This window comes from Eutrigla gurnardus (genome assembly GCF_963514095.1).
Source record: "Eutrigla gurnardus genome assembly, chromosome: 13".
NCBI lineage: Eukaryota > Metazoa > Chordata > Actinopteri > Perciformes > Triglidae > Eutrigla > Eutrigla gurnardus.
The window spans coordinates 27917347-27939504 of NC_139936.1; the positions used below are offsets into that span (position 1 = coordinate 27917347).

The window sequence follows — 22158 nt, forward strand, 5'->3', positions numbered from 1 at the left end:
TGTATTTACTAATACAACCAGCCCCGCCACACCATAACTCATGACATGAAATCATGCACACATGTGCGAACAATTGTCCTCTACAAAAAATCCTCTTGGAGTACAAAAGTCCGCCTAGCAAAATGTTCCTGCTGCACCTCCCCAAACAGTATCAGCCACACTCGTTTAACAAGTGCAAGTGAAGGCACTTCCACTTGGCTTCACGTCTCAGAACTGGGGGATGCTGGTTGGTGTTGTACAGCTAAAAGAGGGATTTAAATACTATCAATATATTTGATTGGCCTGCTAAATTGGTGGGCTTAGAAGCTATATGGAGCTACAGAGGACCGTTGCTCGCTAGAAGCCCATACAGAACCATGCACTCTACTTTGATGACTGCAATTAGCTGTGGGGTGACAAACAACCATGGTATCCATCTCATATGAAGACGTAGCTTTTTTCTTTCCATGTGCCCTCATGAGAACCCTTTAAACCAATCACAAACACCATGCAACAACCTCCATGCTAATCTAGCATGCGTTCATAGTGACATCGATCCAGAGGGGTTTTAGACACTCACACAGTTACAAAGAGGGCTAAGTGAACAACCACATAATATATTCTGATAGCTTTCAAAGAATACCCCTCAACACCATATTATAAAGTGAGGAAGCAGGGGTGAAAGTGAGATTGGACTTGTTACAGTGGCTAAAATGTGATTAAAGTCTGTCAGAGGAATGTGAAAGTTCCGATGATAATGAGGATATCTGGCTCAAATGTGGCTGACTGAGGACTGAGACAACACAAGTATTTTCATTTTAGTACAGTTTTTTAATTTGACCTCCATTACACTCCTATTACACACCCACTGTCTTTCTCTCCCTTTAACTTGGCAGGATGGGTTGCACTACTTAGCAAGCCAGCTTCATTACAATATAATTTCAAGGATTTCAAATTTGTTCCCCACGGGTACCCATTAAATGACCATTGCTGTGTCAGTGGCCGAATAAATCCTTCTTTCTTGATCCTTGGAAGACTGCAAAGGCCAAATTTGACAATTAAGAGCATAGGTAACTGACGCTTTATGATTCAAATGCGGCATATCAGTGAAGTGCAACTAAATATTTTCCTGGGTCACACTGGTGCCCCCAACATTCAGATGGTCTGTTTATGTGTGTAGCGTACAAGAAATACTTTTTTTTCACAGTAATACTGGTTACATTTTTGTAAAAAAAAGAAGAAAAAAAAAGGTTACTGTATTGATTTCAATTCATTTAATCGTACTGTATCATTCTAGAAAGCCAAATATCGTCCTTGAATCGTATCGGAACCATAGAAAGTGATACGTATCGTATCGTTTTAAAAACATATCGTAACACCCCTAGTAGACACCATGTTGGTAAGTAGGCTAATGAATTTTGGGTTAAGCTTGGCCGTGAATGATCTATCAGTTGGATCATCCAAATCTAGGAAAAGAAGGTTGCATGTCTTCAAATGCTTCCTCCGAAGGATGCAGCCACTGAATTGGGGCACAGCTATGTATGGTCTTGGGTTTTCCAGTGTCCCATGTCTCTTGTGTCCTGTGTTTGCTTTTACTTCCTGTCTTGATCTTTTCTCCACCTGTTTTCACCACACCTGTCATTAGTTGATTAGCCTCTGGTATATTTATTCTGTGTCAGGTTTCTTGCATTAGTTTACTGAGGCCTGTACTACAAAGCAAGTTCAACATACCAGGGTATCTTTCAGTTATCCAGCTTAAGTAACCCTAACAAAGGCAATCAGAGAAAAGTGGTCACACGACGCTGATTATCAACTAAGTCAACCCAGGGTTTCCCTTTCCAGCTATGAGCGTGTGCACATAAAAGAGGCGGCATATTTCACGTACGAGGAGCAAACCAAAATCTTACAGAAATACAAAGAAGTTAAACGTATAATACAGGCAAAAAGCAAAAATTTCATCTGCCAAATGAAGGAAGGACAGCTGGCAAAAACTTTACAGTAGTTGGAGATTCAATTCATTTTTTTTTTGTTGTAACGATTCGATTCAGTAACTTGTAACCAAAATTCTATATCCATTAAATAAACATGCAATAATGCGAGTGAGCCTATCTGTATTCTTCTGAAAGGTGAAAAAATAACACATTTATTCTATAAAAAAGTAGTCCTGTATAATATTTTATGCTGAATACAAAAATGTAATTAAACATTGCTCAGTTATTTTTAACATTTTCAATAGACTGCATGCTGGATGGGGAGAGTGTCTTAAACGTCTTAAAACATTAATCATAATTAAGAATCACGATTCATACGTCTAAATACATTTATATTGATTATTGGTAAAGCCTAAACGATTCATTCTATTTATTTATTTTAGCAGATCGATTTAGTTGAATCAGTACATCGAATTAATCGTTACACCTCTAGTAAGTCGTGTTAATAATATTAATATTCATATACACTCAACAAAAATATAAACGCAACACTTTTGTTTTTGCTCCCATTTTTCATGAGATGGACTTAAAGATCTAAAATTCATTCCAGATACACAATATTACCATTTCTCTCAAACATTGTTCACAAATCAGTCTAAATGTGTGATAGTGAGCACTTCTGCTTTGCTGAGATAATCCATCCCACCTCACAGGTGTGCCACATCAAGATGCTGATCTGACATCATGATTAGTGCACAGGTGTGCCTTAGACTGTCCACAATAAAAGGCCACCCTGAAATGTGCATTTTTTTTGCTTTATTGGGGGTCTGGGGACTCAGAACCAGTCAGTATCTGGTGTGACCACCATTTGCCTCATGCAGTGCAACACATCTTCTTCGCATAGAGTTTATCAGATTGTCAATTGTGGCCTGTGGAATGTTGGTCCACTCCTCTTCAATGGCTGTGCGAAGTTGCTGGATATTAGTGGGAACTGGTATACTCGTATACGCCGGTCAAGCACATCCCAAACATGCTCAATGGGTGACATGTCCGGTGAGTATGCTGGCCATGCAAGAACTGGGACATTTTCAGCTTCCGAGAATTGTGTACAGATCCTTGCATAAGGGGCCGTGCATTATCTTGCTGAAACATGAGGTGATGTTCATGGATGTATGGCACAACAATGGGCCTCAGGATCTCATCACGGTATCTCTGTGCATTCAAAATGCCATCAATAAAATGCACCTGTGTTCTTCGTCCATAACAGATGCCTGCCCATACCATAACCCCACCACCACCATGGGCCACTCGATCCACAACATTGACATCAGCAAAGCGCTCACCCACACGACGCCAGACACGCTGTCTGCCATCTGCCCTGAACAATGTAAACCGAGATTCATCCGTGAAGAGAACACCTCTCCAACGTGCCAGACGCCATCGAATGTGAGCATTTGCCCACTCAAGTCTGTTACGGCGACGAGCTGGAGTCAGGTCAAGACCCCGATGAGGACGACGAGCATGCAGTTGAGCTTCCCTGAGACGGTTTCTGACAGTTTGTGCAGAAATTGTTTGGTTATGCAAACCAATTGTTTCAGCAGCTGTCTGAGTGGCTGGTCTCAGACGATCTTGGAGGTGAACCTGCTGGATGTGGAGGTCCTGGGCTGGTGTGGTTACACGTGGTCTGCGGTTGTGAGGCCGGTTGGATGTACTGCCATATTCTCTGAAACGCCTTTGGAGACGGCTTATGGTGGAGAAATGAACATTCAATGCACGAGCAACAGATCTGGTTGACATTACTGCTGTCAGCATGCCAATTGCACGCTCCCTCAATGCTTGTGGCATCTGTGGCATTTTGCTGTGAGACAAAACTGCACATTTCAGAGTGGCCTTTTATTGTGGGCAGTATAAGGCACACCTGTGCACTAATCATGATGTCAGATCAGCATCTTGATGTGGCACACCTGTGAGGTGGGATGGATTATCTCAGCAAAGCAGAAGTGCTCACTATCACACATTTAGACAGATTTGTGAACAATGTTTGAGAGAAATGGTAATATTGTGTATCTGGAATGAATTTTAGATCTTTAAGTCCATCTCATGAAAAATGGGAGCAAAAACAAAAGTGTTGCGTTTATATTTTTGTTGAGTGTAATATGACTGGCCTATCATAAGGACACTACTAGATCTGACTGATTAAATCAACATGTTAACTGTGCTGATAACTCAGTGGTAGAGTTACCGTCCATGTACCGAGGCTCCCTGCAGCGGTCCCAGGTTCGAATGCGCCCTGCTGCCCTCTTTCAAAGCATGTCATCCCTCTCTCTCGCCCCTTTAACTCTCACGCTGTCCTCCCGCAATAAAAAAACAAAGAATAACTTTAAAAAAATTAATGTGTTGCTTAGATTCATTCTTATGTCGTGGTGTATGACAATATAAAACATAATTCAAAGTGGTAAGTAGGCTGTAAGCTGACACCGAAAAGACATTCCCTCCGATTAGAATCTGTATCTCTCATATAAAACATCATCTGGGAAAGAAATAGGGTTTTAAGAGACCCTCTCACGATCCACGCAGCTTTTTTTTTTTTTGTATATCCGTGCACAGAGCTCCTCGGGATCTTTTACAAATGCTGATGCCATCTTCAAGAGAGCTGATTGGTCAGTTGATGCCATCTTCAAGAGAGCTGATTGGTCAGTAGACTTCAATTTATGAAGGATTTACTACATTTCCTGTTCATGGAGGCATGCCAGAAGCTTTCTTCAATAATTCAAGGTAACACAGGGTGAATAATTGATATAGAAATAGTAATTTTGTGGGTGTCTTTTTTTTATTACTCATATGCCACAGACACTGATTGTGTGTGTACTGTTAGGTATGCTGCTGCTGCAGGACTTAATGTTATGTAGTGTAACCTGAAGGCGGCTGTTGTTCAGAAAAATACATCGACCTACAAATGTCTCAGTGGACATGGAAATTGGGGTAATTTATATGATTAATTTTATATTGGTTTAATGACCTAGAATAAAAATAGAAATGAGTAGATTTGACTTCCAGCCAAAAGGGGGTGATGTAGCATTTTGGGGTGTCACTACTTAAACCATCAGTGGTAGGCGGAGGCAGGTTTCACTTGAAAGCTGTCAGACAAAGGTTACTGTTGTGTCACAAAAGACATTAGCTTCACTGGATTATGGGTTTACTTATTTTAGACATATAGCTGATCTGAGCATATGGAAGATGAGGGTGAGAGAAGTTTGGATTTAGTGAAAAGGGTTAGGGTAAGGTATGGATATAAGTTTCGAGGGATGGAGGGAGGGAGGAAGGGTGGCATAGGGAGGTTCCCCACCTGGTCACACCTTGTTGCGATCTACTTGGGGGAAAACAGTGGTAAAAGAAGGTACAGCACATTTATGGAGGCTTCACACACACACACACACACACACACACACACACACACACACACACACACACACACACACACACACACACATAAACAAAATATAGGATTGAATGAGAACTTTCATTGCAGATGTAATTTCATATGTCTAGCTTGGTTGGTAGCAGACAACTGGATGAGTAAATCCAATAGGCTCCACAATGAATTCAACTTTATGGCTGTGCCTGTTCATTTTGGAGGTAAAGAAACAAATAAACCAAAGCTGTTGTTGGATAGGCACGTGTTCGGCTCTTGTTCTATAATTATTGGCACATTGCTACATGGTATCATTCTCAATAAATCATCAAATAAAAAGACCAAATGCCTAATAATGTTATTATAATGAAACAAATAGAAATATCATCCCAACCCTGAAAACCATGTTAACACTAGTATTTGAAGCTGATATTCAGAAGCAATATGGCAGTTTGCAGCATCAAATGTGAAATGCACCAAAAATATGAAGACTAAGCTGAGTGGTTGACTGGTGGGATGCTATGATTGAGTGTCGTCAACCAAATGAGTTACAGGCAGAACAAGCTCTGGAGACATGCATGGTGAGTGAATAATGGCTGTGTATTAAACAGGACTTTCTATCTGCCTTTGCAAATCATTTTAGTTTGATTGAACCCGCTGAAGCATCACATGTCAGGGCTTAAAGTGTAGGTCCGGAGTGAAATGGACCCTAGGTAATTTCCACCAAGACCTCCAGCCAAACACCCCCTCGGAAGCATTTTTAGCGATGGTCAGCAGTGGTCAAGATAGGGCGATCAGCCGAACGGCTTCGTAATAGCGCTATGGTACTTACAGTATATCTCGTAAATTTCCCCACTAATAATGCATGGAATGTTACCAAACTTCTGCAGTAGTACACATAGGGTCTCTACTCACAAAACGAGGCATTTTAAAGTTTGTAAGTACATCAGGAGTTTATTTAAAAAGAACACTTGCCTGATAGCTTCTACTGCTAAAGCTACGCTGTTTGCGTAGACGGCACCGTGGCTGTATTCGAAACCGCATACTATACTGCTAGTACGTACTGATTTGGCCAAAATGTAGTATGCAGTATGCAGTATGCAAACAAAAGCAAAATCTGCAGTATGCGAAAAGTTCCCGGATGTCGTACTGATTCGGAGAATATTTCCAGTATGCATCCGACCAGTCTACTCTGCCTACTGTTTCCCACAATGCAATGCGCTGGAGCCTGGATAAATCGAGTAATGACGGAGCAAGAGAGCGTTTCCAGGGGAATACAAACGCCGGAGCTGGGACGAAAAAAAGAAAAAAAAACGCCGGAGCAGTACGGCGTTTATATTTGTTATATTTGTTTACATAAGTACAGTGCAAAGGCTACTTGATTATTGTGACGAAAGCTATATAGGTACAATAGAAATCCAGGCTGTTGTACATATGAAATGAAAAAAAGTGGCTGCTGCCTCTGAGACGACCCGCTCCTTCCGGAGCTTCACTTCTCCGAAAACATCGAGGCAAATTACTAAACAGCCGTCATTTGGGTAAACTAACCGCACATTGGGGATCTAAACGGTTACTTTCTCGCATGAAAAAATATTAAAATTTAATAAAGTGACATAATAACAGCGCTACAGCGGGAAATAAAACAGCTTTGCGCCTGTTTTACAACTACCGCTGCCGGTCGCCACGAAATGTATTTCTGGGAAACTTGCATACTGCATACTGCGGTGCGAACGGCGTCGGTCTGCTGAAGTAGCATACTGAATCCCACATTCAGTACGCAGTATACAGTATATACTAACGCAGTATGTAGTAGGCAGTACGGTAGTATGCGGTTTCAAATACAGCCCGTGTTTACACAGCTTCTTCTTCGTTGGTGTTTAATGGCAGTCGGCGTATACCTGGCTGTTTCCGTGACGCGAGTTTCACGCCAGCATATGAAAAAGTTTCGCCGATTTTTTATAAATGCTTGTATTATCATGTCAACACTTGTCTACCTGATAATATAAGCATTTATGAAGAAAAAATATTAAGTGAAACCTTTTCATACTCTCATACCAGTTCTATTTGCTGATCGCCCTATCTTGACCACTGCTGACCATCGCTAAAAATGCTTCCGAGGGGGTGTTTGGCTGGAGGTCTTGGTGGAAATTACCTAGGGTCCATTTCACTCTGGACCTACACTTTAATGCATAAGACAAAGATAGGATCAAAGGATGGAGATCCTCCAAAGTGTTCAATATAAAATAAATAAATCAGACATTTCGAAATAAAGATAATACTGAATAAACAGAATATAAGCTTGACTTGGAAAAAATACAAAACCATTTCAAACTCATTATTATGAAATGTATTTTACCGTTTGTTTTCATGCCAGTTATTAAAATGTACTCAGCCTCAACCCCTTAGTTAGCTTTAGGTCTCGCAATGCACATTTGCAGTTTACAATGATAATTTAATGCAAAAGTAACAATGGGTTATTTACATTTACATTTAGGTCATTTAGCAGACGCTTTTGTCCAAAGTGACTTACAATAAGTACATTTGTCAAAAGAAGGAAACAAGGAAACTTGTTTCCTTCTTTTATTGTTTCAGACAATACCAGGCTTCTCATTTCCAGCTAATAACAGCAATTGTACCTAGCTAGCTAATTAAGCTAAAATTAACTCCATGAGTCAGTCAAAATGCATCCATCCTTGTGATCCAATACAGACATGCATATCTGTATATTTAATGTTTTCACTTTAACATTACCAGTGGCAGCGTAGTTAATGAGCAAATCAGAGTCATATGGGCTAAGGTTGGCTGGGGTTGCTTGTGTGTAAACGTTCAGACAGAGATGCTAACGTTAGCCTAAACTCTGATAGCAGCACCCATGACCAACTTCATCGCAATGGGAATATACTACACAGTGGGTCAGTTTTTAAGGAAGTGTAATGGTGTGTTCATACCAAGCACAAAGACAAATGTCCGTGCAGTGTGATTGCATACAAAGTCAATGCAAAGACGCGAACAGACGTGAATGAAGTGAATATGAAAAATTTGCATCATTGCTGTGCTTTTATAAAATATTTAAACACAGGCGAGTACGGTAATTAATGTAACGCCGTGATTTGAAAGCATATCAGCATTGAGATCGTCCTCCTGATGTTAACACACAGAGGGAAAACAATATCTGCATCTGTCTGTTCACCCAGAGCTCTACAATAGTACCTCATATAACCAAACAAAACTATGTGTGTAAATGTATGTGGATAAACCACAGACGGTCTATGGTAAAAACAACGTCACTGCCATATTTATGTCGAGATGATGTTATGTGTTGATGTGGCAGCTACAGTGTTAGCATTGCCTAGCTTTGATTACGCCCAACTAAATAAAAATACAATAAGTAATAAAAAGTAAAAAGTCATTGCTTGTCATCTTTCAGACACAACGGACAGCATGACTTCAGACTTTTTACAAAACGTCATTATGTAGTTATTTCTGCATCCTTTTTTTAATCTATTTATTACAATTCACATCTAAATTGTTTATTTATGTTCATAGAGTTGTGGTAAACCAGCCAACATGTGTCTGGCTAGATACAGTGATACAGCTCAGTAAAATTTATCGAGAGCCTCTGATGTTATGAACTCAGACAGGACAGCGTTTGGCTTCTTGGTGTATCTGAGACTACAGAAAATGTTCATAGTAGTAAAAGTGGAAATTTCAGCCATGATGGATGAAACTTTTTTGGTGTCTACATGGAGGTGAGCCGCCCACTTCTCACAGGTGAGTCAATTGTGAGTGATATGAATACACAGTCAAACTCAGGGTTAAGTATGAACACAGCATAACCCAACACAATAATGGAGTAAGTTAATGATATGTTCTTGACCTCATTAGTAGCACTAGGTTACTAGATAGTAAGCTTGTTATTATTATGCCATAATATCTATTTATTTATTATTGAACATGGTGTCTTGATAATGGTTGTCAGCCACTGAGAATCACTGGTGAAAATACAATTCAGCACACCATATATATGGTATATATTAGGCATGGGACGATAAGAACATTTCAAGTCATGATTATCCTGGCCAAAATAATGGTGATTCACATATCCCAATAATCATCAAAATATACTTTCATCACATTAAATAACAAATGTTTAACGCAACATATATAAGACACTTTTCAGCTGAACAAATAATAAATAAAGTAATCATTAATCATCAGTTCTCCTTGCATAAATTAGTGTTTTTATTACATGATACTTCCTGTATTTTTTTTATCAGACAATTTTTAACGTCTCTACCAAGATAGAATAGAATCAGTCACTCGTGACGATATTAACCATTATCCCGATAATGTCATTTTACCAAGATCAACTTATTGTGCGTTGACTTGGAGTTGATTGAGTGTTTTTTTAATATCTCATAGCGTCCCATCCCTTGTATATATATCGACATCTACAGTTTGATGCTTAGTCGGACAGATAAAGGTTAAGCTGGCCAGTGTAGAACAAAATGCATATGAGTGGAAATGCTGTGACAATATGGTCAAGTCAGTCAACAGTTCCCAACAGTCCCAAACACAACAGTGCACACTGCAAAAAAACACCCACTCTCACAAGCAATTTCCCATCATATACGGTCTTACGGGCTTTTATAAAGGAAAAAACAACCTTAACAGCTGACAGTGATGCGTCTTGTAATTTTGGAGCAAATTATCATAATCATCATGGTGAGAGAAAACAATTTGGAGAAGGTGATGTGATTCTCCACTAACTCTAGACCAGAAACAAGTATATGTCTCATTTCCATATTGTGAACAGCAACAGATTATTTTGCATGCACATAAATTGTATTTTGAGCACAAATAATGAATTGTGAAGGAGGACTCTACAGAGAAATTTCAGGAGGTTCTAAAGTCTGGTAACAGACAGAAAGCGGAGACATCTCTGCTGTGCAAGCACACCAAGCTCCATCACAATGAAGGATAGCATGTCTGACCAGACCATGCAGCAGTAAAACAGCACAGTTGAGAAGCCCTCCCAAAGCAGGCAGTTTAATGGTTTGCTTGTAATCTACAAGATGTAGCTTATGTGCGTGCAAAAGTGTCACATGTGCTCTAACTGTCCAATCTTCTCAGAATCAAGTAGACAGTAGACAAGGGGAGCTTTGGAGGAGTGGTTATACCAAAAAGTTAGCTCAACAGTACTAAACATACTGGGCCCTAGTTTCGTAGACCAGGCGTAGTCGGGGCGCAGCGCACCTGCGCCACGCCAACGGGGTGTGTCCGCCTGGACTTTGCAAGTTTCGTGCACGGTGCAGTGCACGCCTCCCGTCACTCCTACCCCCGCAAGTGGGAAAGAGGGAGGAGAGAAGGCATGAGTGGGAGACAAGGAGGAGACAAGGCGTGGAGTGGGATTAACACAGCTGATTCAGATCTTCACCAATCAAATGAGCTCCTCTCCTCCCCTTTAATGCGCCAGCCGAGGTTCAGTGCAAGTTTCGTCACTTGACAACCCAATGACAGAAGCAGCGCCGGCACTCCCACCACGCACATCACGCGCTGTGTGTGCGTATAGTCATAATAATTATAATGCCGATGTTATATCACTATAGAAATTGTAGGCACATTTTAGGCATGTCTATCACAAAACAGGGTCAGGGCGCACAGCAGTAGACATAATGGTGGCGAGAACCGGCCGGGCCATTCATCATCATCATCATCACCGTCTTCATCATCTGCGCTCCACAGCTGCACCGGATTCCCCGTCCAACACCAGAACGGCGGGACACCGGGACCTCGCGAGCCGCTCAGACCACCTGCAGCCCCAACTCCGGTTCCAGCTTGCGGCAAAGTTGCACGTTTCTCCACGGACAACAGGTTGCCGAGGCGCGAGACCAGGCACGAGCTGCTGTATTTTTTTTAAAAGATTTTTTCAGGCATAGACGCATTTTATTAGCAGCGGATAGATATGAAAAACAGGAGAAAGAAAGGGAGATGTTTTGGTCCGAGAGGTCCAAGTTTCAGCTGTGTCAGGCTGAGTTTCCGTTACGCGTGGCATCCGCCTTTGATCTGACGTCAGATGTGACGGGACAATCTATATAGCTATAAATTCACGTGTTGATTCAATTAGTTGCATTAAACAGTGTTTGTTGTGATTATTTATTGCATTTAAATGTGCCTGGAACTGTGGAAACCTGCCTGTGAGGTCTTGGTGACGTGTGCGCACTGGGCGCCGGTGAGCCAAACTGCCACTCCGCCAGCTGTAATTCGCCTTGCGCCAAGAGTAGACCAGGTTGGAGCTGGCGGGCTTTCGGCGCAGTCTCGGTGAGGCTTTTTGCCACGAAACTTCTGCTGCGCCAAGCTGAATCTGTGACGCCTCCCCCTGCTGCGCCGCCACACCCATCTTGGGGCAGGCGATCCACCAAACTGCCAAACTGACATGGTTGCGCTGGTCGACACTTCCATTGCGCCGGCTCCGCCACCCTGTGCTGCGCCACAAAACTAGGGCCCACTGTCTTGAGAAAATATTCCTCATTCTATGACCTGCCTTTAAAGAAAGCCTGGATACATATCAAGAAGTAAGACTGAATATGAGAGGAAATTACTTGTTTTGGCCACGTATGTATGTATGTTTACTTTAGCATACCAACACATAATGACACAGACAGACAAGATGAGACAGGTAGAGGAGGCATTACCCCATGAAGCTCCTTTAAAACGATCCCAGCACAGAAACAGGGAGAAGATCACGTCAATAAACATAGTGCTTCTGTTCAAAGATTCCTGTTTTGCTGCAGTTTTCCTGCTTGTTTGTGCTGATCTTCACATTTGAAATGATTAGCAGACTTGAACTGAGAGGAAACAGCTGTGTTATGACAAAACTGTTGAGGCTGTTGAGTTAATATCTTACAGTATGGATATAACAGTCTTCATCCCTAAAAAGTGTTCAAACAGCAATTTATCTCATCACGTTCATGCACATCTGAACCAACATGAAACGACAGACAGAGAGAGAGAGAGAGAGAGAGAGAGAGAGAGAGACGGCCTGGTACACATATGGAATGTCGTTTAGGGAATAATTATAAATATAATGTGAAGTTTTGGAATAAGGAATGAATATAATAGTATATATATATATTACATACCAGACATGTTATTTTATGGCAAAATGATACAAGTAATTGAACTTACGAAAATGCAAAAGCCACCAGCGCCCCACTGACCACTATGAAGTCCAGAATGTTCCACAGATCTCTGAAGTAGGCTCCAGGATGAAGCAACAGGCCAAGGTCCACCATCTAAACCAAAGACACCATTATGTTTATTTATTTGGGATTCGACTTGATGCTGTTATTTACTGCTAATTAACTTTAGACTTTAACTTTAACTTTTATTTTGATATGGGACTATGTTATTAAGCCTGCATTGAGTGAGTCTATTACATAATATATTTAGTGGTTATTGATTCTTTATTTCATTATTCTATAATGTCTTTATTACATTACATTAATTACATTTTTTTAATTGCTAACAGTATTGGTCAAAACTGAAGTCAACAAACTGAATAATTTGTCATTGCTTTCACACAAAAGGCCTTCAATGACCACAATTCCCCATTTCCCATTCATACTCCAACACCTGCAAAACATATATTTGCAGCACATTTTTTCAAAACAGAATGGCGGCAAATTAAAATCTAACCACATTGAAATATATAGAAAAACTTAGCAGAATATTTACTAATAACTAATAATCTAAAGGAAATAATAATCATTCCAAACACTGAATGGAATTTCAGGTGAAGCTTACCGGGTCCTGTTTGTAGTCTTCTTACCAACAAGACAAACGGCTTTAAAATTTTTTACGTTTAAAACGTTTTAGGAAGAGGTTGGTCAGGGAAGCAGAGTGGCAGGGTGGAGATGTGCATCCTTCAGTGATAATTCAGTGTTTCCCACAGGATTTTTGAGAAACTCCCGAGAAAATTTTGAATAGATTTAATTTAACAATTTGGTGAATTTTGAGAACCAAAACTGACCAATTTCTTACAAACTGCGGATATTGATACAAATGTTCACATACTAAATGGGGTTGAGGAGTTTAAGCATTGCGTTTAAGATGAAAACAAAAATGACTAAAACACAGTACTGAGCCTTTATACTATTAGTTTATTATGACTATTATTATTATTATTATTATTATTATTATTAATATAAGTGGGTGACTATTCCTCGGCCTTCGTTGGTGTTTTGGTTTTGACTCAAGTCCCGTTCACATACGTTGCCACTCGCCCATCTCTGAGCGACAACTGTCAATGGAATGTGAATGTGTTCTCGCGGAATGTGGCCAGGAAAGGTGATGTGATGTGGGCAGGTACGGAGATAAAATAATATCAACTTTCTGCGATGCGAATGAAGCGAGTACCAATCGGAATGTAGAATAGAGAAGATTGACAATTGACGTCAACAGAGAGTTCCACAGAGAGTTGCTGCTTGAACAAGCCGCCGGTGGCAGTGAATTTTTTTTGCCAGCGAGTAGAATTCAGCGAGAAAGCGAGGGGCAAGGGGCGATGGGCGACGGGCGAATAGCGACTTATGTGAATGGGGCTATATGCGCACGCACTGTCAAACTCGCGCAGCTGAGGGGGAGTAGGCGCAGGGGATGCCTTGCCGTGGCGATGGGGGAAAACAGAACGTTGATGAGCCAAACCAGCTGCAAGGATTTTCCCTTACAATAAGCCTAAATTAGAACAATAAGCCTAAATTAGACTGCGCCAGAATTAGAATGCGCCATAGTCTCGTCAATGTGTGGGAAACACTGTAATTCAACTAGATACAGACCAATACATTTACATGTTTACATGTACTGACATTTTGAAATATTTTGATTATTTTGTGTTTGACCAGATGTCCTCACTGAATACCATGAATGGGGGGTATGGAGACACCTCTCCTGATATGACTTCCAGAAGGACATACTGTACATTAGAACTTCCCAAGAACGATCACGAAAGAAGACATACGGTGTGATGTTAATGAGAAATTGTGGCCAAATGCAGCAGAGGGATGACTAGAACCCTCACAGTACTTTACAGTATGAGTGATTATTCTCTATATGTTGTTGGTTGGACTTTTCTATTTTTAAATCATCATTGCAGCCCATGGTTATTTTGAGACATGTATGAAGTGTTTTGGTGGTTTTGAGTGAATTTTGGAGGTGAGATTAATTGTTTTTGCCAAGACGCATTTTGGTAATGCAGACTATGGACCGATGCTTGCTAGCAAAAAAAAAACAAAAAACAAGACATGAATCATTCCAGTAAGTGGAAGTCATTTTAAACTATAGGTTCCATTGCCATTGTGTTAGATGACTTTAAAATACATTGATTTATCAACAGTGATGAGAATAACAGCGTTAAAAATAAAATCTAAAATAAAAAACTATAATCTAATTGATAACTCTTCCTATCATTATAACGCTGTTAGCGTTACTGCGGGGGATTTCCTGAAAGGTTGGTCCATCCCATGCTGAACCAGCTTGCGTTCATATTTTAATTTCAGAGGTCAGTTCGAATCATGGACATATTAAAACAGGTGACGGTACGGCCCTCAGCTGCAACAGTGGCTGGCCTGGCTTTCACATCCGCAGACAGTGTTAAACGGAGCTCTGGCCCGACAGTCAGACTGGGCAAGTTTAATGTCAATTTAGAGGGGCGATGCCAACGGCCGAACAGCCCCTCCTGGACTGCTCCACTTTTTGTTCACTCTGATTGTTGGGTGGGTGTTGTTTACACAAAATTGAAAGCACACAAAGTTGCACACACAATGACAAAAGTGAGTCAACAAGCAACAACAGGATTGGTGAGCACAGGAAATCCCTAAGCAGCCTTCTTGAACTGGAACTATAGACATTAATTTTCCTTACATGAAATTAAAGGAACTAAAGTATACGTCAAATCCATGTTTGATGTCCAGATACCTCTTGAGGTGCAATAAATAAGCTCCAAAACATCTATTGTTATTTTTATTGATCCATATAAACAAAGAAATTATAATTATAATCTACAATAATACATGAAATTTGATTGGAGGCTAGTCTCACTTTGTCCCACAGCAACATTAAAATAGTTTAGATTTGTGTACATTGTTTTGTCATACATAATTGAACGTGCACATGTATTTTAAGTTACTTTCCATAGTAACTAGTTACTTTAATAATTTGTAACTCAGTGACTAATTCAAGGATAGGTTAACTGATGACTCCAAATTGTGAATGTGAGAGAGAATGGTTGTCTGTCTCTACATGTCGGCCCTGCAATGGACGGGCGACCCGTCCAGGTGTACCCTGCCTTCACCCAATGTTAGCTGGGATCGGCTCCAGCCCCCCGCGACCCTGAATACAGGATAAAGCGGTAGACGATGGATGGATGAATAACTAATTCAGTTACTTTTTTTGGGAGAAGTAACTAGTTACTGTAACCAATTACTCTTTTTAAAGTAACGTACCTGACTGTTTAGCCATGGACACCAGAGTGGTCCTCAATGTCTGTTACACTTTCAAATAGTTAAATACCTTACAATCACATTTTAACTGAGGAAGAACAGTTCAGTGAAAGACAATGAATTCTACATGTTTACCTTAATCACCATTTCAAACGTAAAAACACCAGTGAAGACGTAGTCCAGATATTTGAGCACCTGTAAAAGAAAGGCTCAATTAGTGTTGAAAAAGACAACAAATGGTATCATAATTATCATATTATAAAACACATTATCCTCTGGGCTCATGGCAAATATAATCACGTAAATCTGTTTGGAGTCAATTATTAACAAAGGGAAGATATAGTATCTACATAATTCACCAACAGGCCTAACTCCACACTGGCAATAAAAGAAACCAGGACAAACCCCAGTTTGTAGTGAATATTGTTAAAGTGTGTTCGAGTGACGAGTCAGATGTCTCACATTGTTGCGAGGGGCGTTGGTCCAGACAGGGTCCTCTGCTGCCAAAGCAATGCTGCTCATAGCAATGACAACCAGGATGGACATCTCAAAATAACGTAGTGTCACAATGTAGTGACATAACCGCCTCACACTGAGGACAGAGTGGGCACAGAGACACACACACATAACAGACATTAGGCTTTAGCACCAGTACATGTGGTGCATTTCATACAAGTATACATGCACTTCACAATTGCAGTTGCCAGTGTCCCTATACAACATACTGTATAACAGAAAGTGAGGGAATCCAAATAATAGAAATATAGCAAATGAGCAGGAAACAAATAAAGAACTGCACCTATGGTATGGTATAGGGCTGGAAGAGGTCTGACAGGTACTGTTTGACAAATGGACTTATTTTAAGTCGCTTTGGACAAAAGCGTCTGTTAAATGCCTTAAATGTAAATGTAAATGTACTGGGGAGCAAGGGCGTGGAGGGATTTGTAGGTGAGGAGAAGGATTTTGTAGGAGATGCAGGACTTGACCGGGCGCCAATGAAGGTGCATGAGGGTGGGAGTGATATATGACATACACTATATTGCCAAAGTACTCACCTACCTTGACTTGCATATAAGTCATAAGTGACATCCCATTCTTACCCTTTGCAGCTATAACAGCTTCAACTCTTCTAGGAAGGCTTTCTACAAGGTTTAGGAGTGTGTTTATGGGACTTTTTGACAATTCTTCCAGAAGCGCATTTGTGAGGTCACACACTGATGTTGGACGGGAAGGCCTGGCTCTCAGTCTCCACTCTAATTCATCCCAAAGGTGTTCTATCGGGTTGAGGTCAGGACTCTGTGCAGGCCAATCAATTTCATCCACACCAAACTCTCTCATCCATGTCTTTATGGACCTTCTTTGTTGGTACAGGAAGGGGCCATCCCCAAACCCTTCCCACAAAGTTGGGAGCATGGAATTGTCCAACATCTCATGCTGAAGCATTCAGAGTTCCTTTCACTGGAACTAAGGGGCCAAGCCCAGCTCCTGAAAAACAACTCCACACCATAATCCCCCTCCACCAAACTTTACACGTGGCACAATGCAGTCAGACAAGTACAGTTCTCCTGGCAACCGCCAAACCCAGACTCGTCCATCAGATTGCCAGATGGAGAAGCATCACTCCAGAGAAAGTCTCCACTGCTCTAGAGTCCAGTGGCGGTGTGCTTTACAGCACTGCATCTAACGCTTTGCATTGCACTTGCTGATGTATGGCTTGGATGCAGCTGATCGCCATGGAAACCCACTCCATGAAACTTTCTACACTGTTCTTGAGCTATTCTGAAGGCCACATGAAGTTTGGAGGTCTGTAGCGATTGACTCTGCAGAAAGAGTGTGACATCTGTGCACTATGTGCCTCAGCATCCGCTGACCCCGCTCTGTCATTTTACGTGGTCTACCACTTCTTGGCTGAGTTGCTGTCGTTCCCAATCGCTTCCACTTTCTTATAATTCCACTGACAGTTGACTGTGGAATATTTATGGAAATTTCATGACTAGACTCATTGCACAGGTGGCATCCTATCACAGTACCACGCTGGAATTCACTGAGCTCCTGAGAGTGACCCATTCTTTCACAAATGTTTGTAGAAACAGTCTGCATGCCTAGGTGCTTGCTTAATACACCTGTGGCCATGGAAGTGATTGGAACAGGTGATTTAAATTATTTGAATGGGTGGGTGAATACTTTTGGCAATATAGTGTATGTTAATGGAGTTGGGCGGCAATTATTTCCAGGATTTACAGTCGAATAGTCTTTTTTAGTCTGGACATCTCAGGCTTCATTGTTTGTTTTGTAAATGGATTGGTTGTTAGTTGTGTAAACTAAATAGAACGACATCTGTAATTTATAGATGGTTAATGTTTTTTCAATGAGTTTGAGGTATGCTGTATTGATTGATTCTCAGGATTTTTGGTGTGGTGGATCTGAAGAGCTTAATGGGTGTCAATAAAGCAACAGGATGATAGGTAAACAGCATGCAGACAATCAACTGCATATCATTTTAGCAGGGAGATAGAAGAAATATCAGGACATATGCCATATACAACCACTAGAATATTATGGGAAGGAAAGCATCATGGACATGTGTCATTTAAATGCAATCCTGTTAATATGAAACAAATGCATATAGATATAAAGACCACAACTATGTATGTGGAAATTAGCTGAATAAGTTGATAGTAGTAGATACTGTATACATACATTATTATAGCTATACATACTGTGACCTCATCACTCAAGTGAATCTCATCAGCACACTAGTCGGACAGAGCAGCTCCCACTGTCTATAGTAGAGCTGGATGGCAGCGTTTCTAGTGAGAGGTCTCTGGAGGAGGTGCACTCACTGCTTCCTGGTTTTGACATGATAGTTTGGATATGTGATGTCTAACTTCTAGTGTGGACAGAGGCGGTTGAGGTGACTCACGGGTTGGTTTGTCCAAAGATGAACATAGAACTGTAAGGCAGGATGGGTTTGGGTCCACACTCATTCATGGGTATTGTCTCACAGTCAATACTGTTCACTGGGAAGATGAGACAGTTTGATTACAGCAATGCAGGCAAAGTCATGAAAATCACATTTGACTCTAAATGGCCTGTCTTCACCACATACAGTAGGTCATTTACATTAGGGTCTAATTTAATAAGCGACAAATGAGTCAATCAATCATTACATCTTATATAATGTCCTCTAAAGACCAAGATGCCTCTGCAAGGCACAGTGTGATACAATGAGAGAATCTTCACAGTTACCATTTACCCAACTTAACTTCACTTACCAACTGTGTAAACTGTATGAACAACTGCTGGTTGGAAGCATAGACTGTATGTAAGAAGTGGACGTAGTCAACATGACGTCACTCATTGGTTTGTGGACTACGGCTTTGAAGCCTCAGGTTTGGCATTTTGGCTTTCACCATCTTTGATTTTTGACCGTGACCATCTTAGAATATTGCTACCAGTGAAAGGAAGTAACCATATTTGAGTTTCAGTGTCGGGGGTATCTGAGTGGATCTGACACAAGTGGCTCCATCTGGCGTGAAGCTGTTATCAAAGTTAGCTTCATAATTCAAAGTCAACTTTACAACTAAGTGTTGAAGTCATCTTAGTAGCTAACTGCATTGGTAGAGTAGCAGTGGCGTGTCAATCACATACATATCACCTGTTGACCCCCTCTCTCAGATGCTTAAGCGCAAGTTACATGGAAAAAAAACTGAAATGGTCCTGTGGTCAAACTCAACTGAACATAGCATTAGTCATATCCCCTCTCTATTGATTTAACTTTACATGGCTATGAGAAACCCAGTAAGCCTCAGTTGGTACTGACTTTGGATGAGTCTGGTGTCTCCAGGTGGGGAAGTGATCCTCACAGGAGGAATTTGGATGGAGGTTTGGCCAGTTCTTCTGACATTCCTCTGGTTGTCGGAGTCCTCTGCTCGGTAAGGAGGCCAGCTGGTCCCCTGGCCTTGCTGGGGGGAGATGACGAGGGACTCCCCCTCTGAGTCACCAAACCTGTCCATAAACAGAGATAAATATATTGTATATTCTCAAATAAGATCTAGCACTGATAATATGGGGGTAAACAATGATGGTGCTACTTGCCACCACTGTCAGTGGCATTTTAACATGTATAAACCAGCAGAGACTGAGGGTCACTAACAATCTTTGAAGGGCTCTGAGACGCACCAACGATGATGTGCTTTCATTGGTTTGGCTCTGTTCTTCAGTCAAACAGTGACCATGAGGTTTAAGTATTGACAGGGGTTTCTGGGGGCTGCATTATGTGGCGGTGGTGATGATTGGTTACTCAATTGAGTTTGCTACATTCACTGAACGAAACAACAGTTTGTGAAGATAGGAGAGTGTGCCACCACTGTATACTAATGACATATTTTTATTATCAAAAATATTTAAATTTAAATAAACACTAATATCTTTTGCTCAGGGGAGAATCTGAAGCAGCTTCTGGAGGTGATCACAATATAAATTACCAAATTAAAAAGGTGGTTTTAAGCAAATATATTTATTCTAATTTGATTTATTTCTTGGTAACATACAAAAGATATTCTCAGACAGAGAGGGGGGTTATGATCCATCCATCCATCCATTGTCTACCAGTTATGCTGTATTCAGGGTCGCAGGGGGCTGGAGCCGATCCCAGCTGTCATTGGGCGAAGGCAGCGTACACCCTGGACAGGTAACCAGTCTAACGAGGCGTTGTCTGGATTAATTAGAAAAATGTCTGGATTAATTAGAAAAATAAATGCATTGGTTGTTTGTTAGCATCATAAAAAATGAGCAAATCTGCAACTTTTTTCCCAGAATATTGCCCCCCTCTCTCGGCTCCGGTTATTTCATACAGTGGCCCTAAAACGCCGTTGTACAGACGAGCAGAATATCTGCTGCAGCACGTTCACAAGCACGTAGGCCGCCGCCGTTGTTGTTGTTGTTGTTGTTACGAGACGTCGTGAGGAAAGAAGTAAGGCTCGAGGGTCGAGGAGTGGGGCAATGAGGTCAGCGTATGCTATTTAAAAAAATATATAAAAATAAATAAAAAACAGTATAATATGGGACCTTTAAATAAATTATTTAATAGTTTGAGTTATGGAGAAGGGTGAAAACTTCTTCCTACTCCTTTCATGACATATTTATTTTGTGTTTTTTTTGTTGTTGTTTATGGATTTGTATATTTTTTAGGGCCGGGACTTTAACACGTTAATTAAGATTAATTAATTACACAAAAATTAACACGTTAAAAAAATTCACGCATTTTAATCGCACTTATTTTTGCACCGTGGAACGTTTCTCACTGTATGAGGTTCAGGCGGGCCGATTATACTGGAGCACCAACTAGCGTTCATGACTTCAGACAACAACAAACCACAGTGAACATGAACGAAGAAGAAGCTGATGAGACGGCTTTGGTTTGCCCCGTGGATGGGAAATTTTGTTATAAAAAACGAACGGATGGAAGTGTCGATAAGAGCATGGTTGTGTGCAAGCTATGCAACAAGGAATTTGCATATCACCGCAGCACATCGAGCCTCAAGTATCACCTCAATGCAAAACATATAGCAGCTAGCGTGGACGCTAGCATGGTAGCTAGCGTGGACGTTAGCCCGACTCCGAGTACAAGGACCCACACCCAACCCACACTCCACCAGATACTATTGTTACACTTAATGGAAAAAATTGCACTGGTCTGTTGGACTTGGTTGAACAAAAATAAACAATATTTTGTTGCTTAAAGGGATAGTTCGGAATTTTGGACATGAGACCTATTTTCCAACTCAGCCGGTGTGTTCGAGACGTCTGGAGACGTTTTCAAGAAATTTCATTCAGTTCTTCTTGTTGCCGAGTTCGCTTGTGCTATGGCTAGCGCAAGTCAATCGTTCTAGTTAGCATGGCATTAAAAACACTCATACCGACTCCACAGTGCACCCGAGGCAAATCAATTGTAACGGCAGACTATCGATGTACATATCTGTGTTGATAGAATGTTCGAAATAAAACCAATCTTGCATTTTTAAGGATTTATGTCTCAGCAGCAGCAGCGTGTCATACTTCCTAGTAGGCTATGGCAGCGGCGGACTGATATCACCTAGCACTTATTAGTTACCGGTTCTATAATAGTTTGTTTACCTGCTGTCATTGCTACAGACGCAGAGTAGCCTGCAGTGCTAGTTTCTTTAATCTCACAGAAATGGCCACTTTTGGAGAATATACTGAAACTTTTGAAGACTCTGATGAGGAGTTTTTTTCCACCCAAACCCAACCGACCTGTACGAGCCTGAATATACAGAGGAAGAATTACGCGAGAGGGATGCTCAAAGGGCAGAATGTG

General features: G+C 41.0%; 1 protein-coding gene across 1 annotated transcript in view; it reads right to left on the reverse strand.

Moving 5' to 3' along the window:
• The window catches only part of cacna1ba (calcium channel, voltage-dependent, N type, alpha 1B subunit, a), a 320635-nt gene that overhangs the window by 117320 nt on the left and 181157 nt on the right, over positions 1-22158 (reverse strand). Inside the window, exons 22-27 of the mRNA XM_084024282.1 lie at positions 19642-19826; positions 18742-18838; positions 16281-16410; positions 15954-16013; positions 12511-12617; positions 5257-5277 (exon numbers count right to left, since the gene is read on the reverse strand). Coding sequence (XP_083880408.1) covers positions 5257-5277; positions 12511-12617; positions 15954-16013; positions 16281-16410; positions 18742-18838; positions 19642-19826 — 600 coding nt within the window. The remainder of the gene's footprint in view (positions 1-5256; positions 5278-12510; positions 12618-15953; positions 16014-16280; positions 16411-18741; positions 18839-19641; positions 19827-22158) is intronic.